Genomic DNA, 8,069 nt, shown 5'->3' on the forward strand with positions numbered 1-8,069 from the left:
ACCTCTCCTCTCACCCCTCCCCTAATATCTCCCCTCACCCCTCCCCCAATAGCTCCCCTCACCTTTCCCCTTACTCCTCCCCTAATCTCTCCCCTCACCTCTCCCCTCACTCCTCCCCTCATCTCTCCCCTCACCTCTCCCCTCCCCTCACCCCTCATCTCTCCCCTCCCCTCTCCACTCTCCTTTCCCCTCATCTCTCCCCTCATCTCTCCCCTCACCTCTCCCCTCACCCCTCATATCTCCCCTCACCTCTCCCCTCACTCCTCCCCTAATCTCTCACCTCCCCCCTCACCTCACCTCTCACCTCAGCTCTCCTCTCCTCTCCCCTCACCTCACCTTCCCGCTCTCCTCCGCAGCCCAGAGAGATGTCTGTCCCCATACGAGCATGTCTGCTGCTGGCCCTGGCCTGGGTGTCAACCTGTGGAGAAGTTACCGAACCTCCAGGTACCTCGCTACATCACACACACTCCCAAGGCTACATCCCACACTCACAGCCCTACGTCACCCCCACAGAAAAGTACATGTGCTGTACAAACACGTATTGTGTTAAATAATAGAGAAGGTCTTCTTCTGTGGTTCACCCTCAGGTCCAGATGAATCCCCAACAGAAGAATTGTGCCTGCAGGATGAGTGGGACTCGCTGCAGGTGCTGGAGGGGGAGGGTCTTCGTCTGCATGCCAAGGTGTCCAATGCCATCCTGGCCGACGCCAACGTGACGGATCCCAGGTGGTACCGCAACGGCACCGAGGAGATCTCCTCCTCTGAGGGCCAGCGTCTGCATCAACACGGCTCTCTTCTCCTCTTCCTCCCCCTCCTCCTCAATGACTCGGAACACTATTACAGCTATGGGTGACCAAGACGACCCCGGCACGACATCCTGTACCTTTTCTAGCCAATGCAGTCTTTGTCTTACCGTGCTAAGACGTGCTTGTGTGTGTGTGTGTGTCTGTGCCTTGGTGCTCGGTGCCGTCTCCAGGAGGGCTTCACCGGACAGATGCTTCTTGTTTGTAACCAAGGTGACCGTTTTACCCGCCGAGCCCCGTCCCCGTGTCTTGTTCCCGCCCGTCTCCGAGTCGTCCGTCAACATCGACATCAAATGGCCCGTCCACCGCCTTGGGGAGTGTAAAGGAAACTTCAGCTGGTACAGGGTACGTCCCCTTGGGCTGGTTAGTTAACATGGTTGGTGGACTGGATAGTTGACTGGTTGACTGATTCGTTGGTTGAGTAGTTGGTTGGCTTGTTGAGTAGATTGTTTGGTTGACTGGATTACTGGTTGGCTTGTTGGCTAGTTGGTGGGATGACTGGTAAATTGGTCGACAAGTCCATTGGATGATTGAGCAACTGCTGTTTCCTGTTGTTTTTCAGAACTTACGTCTCCTTCCATCTGAGAAACGCAGCTTTCTGTGGGTGCGCAATGCCACCAAGGCTGACGAGGCCAACTACACGTGTGTGTGTACCTGGACACACAACCAGGAAGTATACAACAGCTCTGCGTCCAGGTGGCTGGATGTCAGAGGTGAGAGAGAGCTCACCAGGTAACACAGGATACTAACTATACACAGAGAGAAGGGGGCTAAGCTGTGAAGGGTGTTCAAAAGAAAACTTTGACAAAGACAGCCATTTAACAATCAACATCAGTAGGCGAACATTACAACACTAGACAAACACACACACACACACACACAAAACAGTTCATTTCAATAACAGACAGTTACCCAAAAAGCACACTTGAGTCCCATGCAATTGGTGGTGCAAATTATCCTTGTTCAGGGAAATCCACTTAACAAAACAGTTGAAGTTTCAAGGCCCAGGTGGTTTAGGAATTGATGTCATACCTTGTAAAACAGATGTAGTACACATGAAGACAAGAATATCAAAACAGTGTCTGCTCTTGCTGAACTGATAGCCTCTGCTAAAAGCTTTATGGCAATTGCAAATAACAGCAAAAACAGAGGGCAGCCCTGTCTGGTGCCTCTGTGTTTGAAAACTGCCTGAACAAACACCACTAGTCAGGACTGCAGCCAGTGGAGCGTCATGCAATATTTTTGATCCTGTTTATAAAAAAGTCACCCAAGTCAAACTAATTCAAAGCATGAAAGCAATGAAGAAATAGGACCACTCTATACGGTCAAAAGCTTTTTCAGCATCTAGGGTGAGTACCGGCCCATCTTAATTTCTTTGCTGGAATGCCAGAATTGCAGTAAGAAATTGTCTTACATTATTACATAACTGACTTCCACCAATAAACCAGTTTGATTGCCGTTAATGATTAAGGGCAGGATAAGCTTCAAACGGATGTCCAAAGTGTGTGACAATATTTTCTGGTCCACATACAAGAGTGCTATTGGCTTGTATGATGAGTTAAATATTTGCTGACTGCAGTGACTAGGGAAGACGCAGAGAGCCATTAATATTTCATTAAACATCTCAAGTAACTCTTCATAAAACTCACTGCAAAATCCATCAGACCCAGGGGCATTCTCATTTGGTAATGTTTGAATAGTGTGCAATACTTCTTCTGGCGTGATAGGTGCACTGAGAAGGGACCCTCATCCAACAATAATCATTGGTAAATTAATATCAGCAAATAAATAGTTTGTTAATTGAAACGCATCTTGTGTGTGTTCTGATGCAAACACATTCAGATATCATTTATGCTTCTCAGATTCTAAACTTAGTTTCCTTTCTAGAAAGATAAGAGGTATCTCTAATACCGCCTTCTTCTGAAATTATTTTCTCTTTCTAGTGGAAAAATATATAATCAGTCTCCTTGAAGAGGACATAAATTCAGAGCTGAATAGAAAGTGTATTCCTTGCCTGTGGAATAAAAGAATCTCCAAACCTCGACAAAACATTAGTCATTACATACACATTTTAAATATCTTCCTTGGATCTTTAAGGGAAAGCAAGTGGGGAGATCTATCAGTAATGGGGTTAACAGTTACAGCCCTAGAACCATTCTTGTTTGGAGATTCAGCCCTTTACCAAGCCTGTGGGTAAATATAAGGATCTTTAAACCAATATTGTGGGAGTTCACTTGGGCCACGTCATCTTTCTTCCCCTTGTTAAGGCTGTGTTGAGTAGGGAGAGTTTAGGAGGAAGAGTTGAATAGGCTGTGTTGAATAGGCTGTGTTGAGTAGGGAGAGTTGAGGAGGAAGAGTTGAGTAGGGAGAGTTGAGAAGGCTGTGTTGAGTAGAGAGAGTTGAGTAGGCTGTGTTGAGTAGGCTGTGTTGAGTAGGCTGTGTTGAGTAGGCTGTGTTGAATAGGCTGTGTTGAATAGGCTGTGTTGAGAAGGCTGTGTTGAGAAGGCTGTGTTGAATAGGCTGTGTTGAATAGGCTGTGTTGAGTAGGCTGTGTTGAGTAGGCTGTGTTGAATAGGCTGTGTTGAATAGGCTGTGTTGAATAGGCTGTGTTGAGAAGGCTGTGTTGAGAAGGCTGTGTTGAATAGGCTGTGTTGAGAAGGCTGTGTTGAGAAGTCTGTGTTGAGAAGGCTGTGTTGAATAGGCTGTGTTGAGAAGGCTGTGTTGAGAAGTCTGTGTTGAGAAGGCTGTGTTGAATAGGCTGTGTTGAGTAGGCTGTGTTGAATAGGCTGTGTTGAATAGGCTGTGTTGAGTAGAGAGAGTTGAGTAGGCTGTGTTGAGTAGGCTGTGTTGAATAGGCTGTGTTGAGTAGGCTGTGTTGAGTAGAGAGAGTTGAGTAGGCTGTGTTGAGTAGGCTGTGTTGAATAGGCTTTGTTGAGTAGGCTGTGTTGAGTAGGCTGTGTTGAATAGGCTGTGTTGAATAGGCTGTGTTGAGTAGAGAGAGTTGAGTAGGCTGTGTTGAGAAGGCTGTGTTGAGAAGGCTGTGTTGAATAGGCTGTGTTGAATAGGCTGTGTTGAGTAGGCTGTGTTGAGTAGGCTGTGTTGAATAGGCTGTGTTGAGTAGGCTGTGTTGAGTAGGCTGTGTTGAATAGGCTGTGTTGAATAGGCTGTGTTGAATAGGCTGTGTTGAGTAGGCTGTGTTGAATAGGCTGTGTTGAGTAGGCTGTGTTGAGTAGGCTGTGTTGAATAGGCTGTGTTGAGTAGGCTGTGTTGAGAAGGCTGTGTTGAGTAGGCTGTGTTGAATAGGCTGTGTTGAGTAGGCTGTGTTGAATAGGCTGTGTTGAATAGGCTGTGTTGAGAAGGCTGTGTTGAATAGTCTGTGTTGAATAGGCTGTGTTGAGTAGGCTGTGTTGAGAAGTCTGTGTTGAAAAGGCTGTGTTGAGTAGAGAGAGTTGAGTAGGCTGTGTTGAGAAGGCTGTGTTGAGAAGGCTGTGTTGACAAGGCTGTTGGGAAGGACATGTGTTATGTGCTCTTCCTCCAGAACCCTTGGCATACTATCCACCAATCATCAACACTCCAGCCAACGGATCCACGGAGACGGCAGTGATGGGTGAGCCTGACACTTGGGCATGAGCAGAATATTATTACTGGCCCACGGAAAAAGTGGGCAATCTTCATCATGTAATTATGTATTAATGCCAGGCTCCATTAAGACTCTGACCTGCTCTGCGCATTGTGGAATAAACATTGAAGATTGTATGGTGTGGTGGAACGTGAATGAACAGAAGGCTGACGACTTGGAGGGCTACAGTCAAAACCTCACCAGGTCCACACACACACACATACATTATATTGTCCTTGTACGTATCTCATGTTTGCTGATGAACTCACTGATATGTTTATTCTACATATATAGCGAGTATGTAACTACCAAGAAGCTGAATATCTTCAAGTCTGTCTTAACCATAGACAGAGTTTCTGCCAAGGACTTCCACTCAAAGTTTGAATGCAAAGCCATGACCGACCAGAGCAACACAGTTGCTGTTCTGTTTCTCAAGCCTGAAGGTTTGCAAATACTGTCACACACACACACACACACACACACACACACACACACACACACACACACACACACACACACACACACACACACACACACACACAGACACTTACAAACTTGAACACCCTCAGTAATCTAGCTGATGCCCTCCTGCTGTATTGCCCCTCAGCCTCCCTGTTGCTCCCTCTAGTGGGGAAAGTGTGTGTCTTGCTGCTGGCCCTGCTGGCTGCACTGGCCGTCCGACACTTTGCCATCGACCTGGCTCTCTTCTTCAGATGGCTGCTGCGCTCCTACAGCCGTCCTGAAGGTGAGCACTGCCAGATGCTCCAGGACTATACATGGGGGGAGGCAGACGACAGCGACAACACAGCAGGTGGCCGAGTGCCGTTTTCATCCCGCCACAAGGGGGCACTCTAACCCTGAACAGCGCCGAGCTCTGGGTGTTTGTTCACCTCTGATTCGACACACTTTCGAAGACAAAAAATGACTGTACACGCGAAGAAAACATAAAATGAAAATCGAATAGAGCAGTTTCTTTTGTATAGGCTGTTTGTGTGTGTGGTAGAGCAGCTCTTTGTGTGTGTGGTCAAGCAGCCATGTGTGTGTGGTAGAGCAGCTCTTTGTGTGTGTTCTGCAGATGGGAAGGTATATGATGCATATGTGGCTTACCAGCGCCAGGGACTAGACCAGGCCACGGAGGAGAGACTGGGCCTGTTTGTCACCAGGGTTCTGCCCTATGTCCTGGAGAACCAGTGTGGCCTCCGCCTCTTCATCCACGGCAGAGACAACCTGCCAGGAGAGGGTGAGATACTGTTCAGGGTTAGAGGTTGTGCCGGTCGGGGTTAGAGGTCGACCAGGGAAGGTTATTCTAGGGGTGGGGTAAGTGCAGTGCCCTGTGCTCTGAAATGCACTTAGTAACAACCTGACAGATGTGAGAAACACACAGACACAATCCTGTTTCTCTGCTTGCACATTCTCTTCTTCTTTATCTCTCCCCTCCTCCCTGAACCCTCCCCTCTCCCCTATTGCATCTCCTGTCCTCCCCCTCTCCTTCACCTTTTTTCTCCTCCTCCCCTCCCCCATCTCATACCATATCCTCCTCTCCTTCTCCTCCTGCTCTCTTTCTTCTCTTCCATCCCCTCCTTCTCTTCTCCTCCCCCTGCCCCTCCTCCCCTTTTCTTGTTCCCCTACTCACCTTCTCCATCCCCTGCCGCCCCCGCCCCCACTCCCAGACTGCATGGAGCTGGCGGAGAGGTGCATACGGCTGAGCAGGAGGCTGATGGTCATCCTCACCCCGACCTCCGGGTCAGGGTCGGGGTCAGGGTCAGAGGTCAATGGTCCGGGTGCTGCGCAGCAGTACGACTGGCAGCTGGGGCTTCACCATGCCCTGATGCAGAGTGGGGTGACTGTGATCCTGATTCAGCTGGGGGACATGAGCTACACACACCTGCCCCCCACCCTGCAGCTGCTGATCCGCAGCAGCGCCCCCCTCAGGTGGTGTGGGGCAGTGCGGGGCGCTACCATGGCTACATCGGCCTTCTGGAAGCGGGTGAGGTACCTGATGCCCACTGCTGCACCAGCCAGCAAGCAGAGACACCAGCAGGGACACCAGCTGTCAGAGATACCCTTCCTGACTGACAGTCCCTGATCCAGAGTCACCAGCGGTCAGAGATGACAGGAAGATCCCTGGCACGCTTCTCCTTTGAATACAACCATGGAAGTCCCCCCTCACCCCCAAACAAAAGACACACACATTCCTGATACTACACAGGACTTATATTAGCACAACCCCTCCCCCCCCCCTCACACACACATGCATTCCTGCTAGCATACAGAACTAGAATTATAACTACCCGCTCCCCCTTGTAAATCAAATCAAATCAAACTTTATTTGTTTAGCGCATTTCATACAATTAGGCAACACAATGCTTCACAGAGGGTAAAAGGGGTGGAGGGATACTCACACTTATGTTTGACACAAATGTCCCAGAGGGAAGCAAAAAACCAAATCACCCATTATAAACAAACACACACACACATTCCTGCAAGCATACAGAACTAGAATTACAGCTGCTCCCCTCTCATTGTGCCTGACTAAGCAATTACACCTGAACCAACACAAGTAAATGTCCCAGCTTACATCCAAATGTTCCTTCTCACCTGCTGGAGGAACCTGCAACGTGAGCCTTCATATTGCATCTGCTGCTTCTCTGGAACTCTGTTAATAATGTCTGGAATTAAAGAGAAACATGATGATGTCTGCTTGTGTTTGCATACTCCTTGGTCAGTGGTATATGTCTGTGTGTGTGGTGTGTATCAGTGTGTGTGTGTAGTGTGTGTGTGTACTCTGGAGTTTTCTGACTAACCTGACACCTCCAAGCCATCTGTTCTCATGACATACAGTGTCTAGGGTTACACAGCAAGCAAGCACACCTGAGGACATTATGGGGTGGGTGGGAGTGTTAGTTGCTGTGGTTGGTTGTGTGGTTAATCCAGTCAGTGGGCGAGAGAATGCAAGAGACAGACAGGCTGACATTTACTTATCTGTTTGGTGAAACATTTCTTGAAGACTGCTCCTTCAAGTTTGAGCTTCCTGTTGTCTGACTGAGAGTGTTATGGTTCTAAACGGTTCCAATAAAGACAGCTGGCAGTTGGATAAGCTCCTGTTAATGTGAGTAGACTCAATGCTATGGCAATTAATCATACTTGTTACACGAAATAGGCAAAATATTTATATTTTATCATTCATTGTTTCTGTTTGTGTGTGATGAAGCAGATGGCTAGACTCAGGTCTGGTAAAAGATCAAGAATTATCGGACAGATACTTGTTTCCAGTGACATACATCCCAGCTGTTCCTAAACTGTGTTTTAAACTCTTTTTTTCTAAAAGAGAATACGACAATAACATTCAAATAATAACAGTCACACACATACATGCATTTACACATCACAATAATGTTGCAGCTAAAAACCAACCAAGGCAGTCCATACAAACATCAGCCCTTGATCTTAATCTGAATGTGTCTGAGTACGCAGCTCTGTGTAATTACAGAAAGCCAGGTGCCAAACATGGGGTTGTACCTTTTAGGTAGATCTTCGGATCTACAGATGGTTTACAGGATAACACATATTCTGTTGTAGTATGTGTGAATGCTGAACGTGTGTGTATGTATGTGAACGATCGCATGTGTGTGTGAAAGAGAAAGAGA

The 8,069-nt window shown here is 47.8% G+C and overlaps 1 protein-coding gene across 1 annotated transcript; it reads left to right on the top strand.

Moving 5' to 3' along the window:
* The first annotated feature begins 365 nt into the window (after nucleotides 1–365).
* On the top strand, nucleotides 366–6,508 carry LOC136967838 (interleukin-1 receptor-like 1). Its single transcript, XM_067261802.1, has 10 exons — nucleotides 366–444; nucleotides 594–849; nucleotides 977–1,148; nucleotides 1,366–1,516; nucleotides 4,342–4,410; nucleotides 4,503–4,626; nucleotides 4,717–4,865; nucleotides 5,030–5,167; nucleotides 5,498–5,662; nucleotides 6,093–6,508. Exons 1-10 carry the CDS (start codon nucleotides 366–368, stop codon nucleotides 6,506–6,508), a joined length of 1,719 nt encoding a protein of 572 aa, XP_067117903.1.
* Nucleotides 6,509–8,069: the final 1,561 nt, after the last annotated feature.

Source organism: Osmerus mordax, chromosome 2, assembly GCF_038355195.1.
Source record: "Osmerus mordax isolate fOsmMor3 chromosome 2, fOsmMor3.pri, whole genome shotgun sequence".
Taxonomy (NCBI): Eukaryota; Metazoa; Chordata; class Actinopteri; order Osmeriformes; family Osmeridae; genus Osmerus; species Osmerus mordax.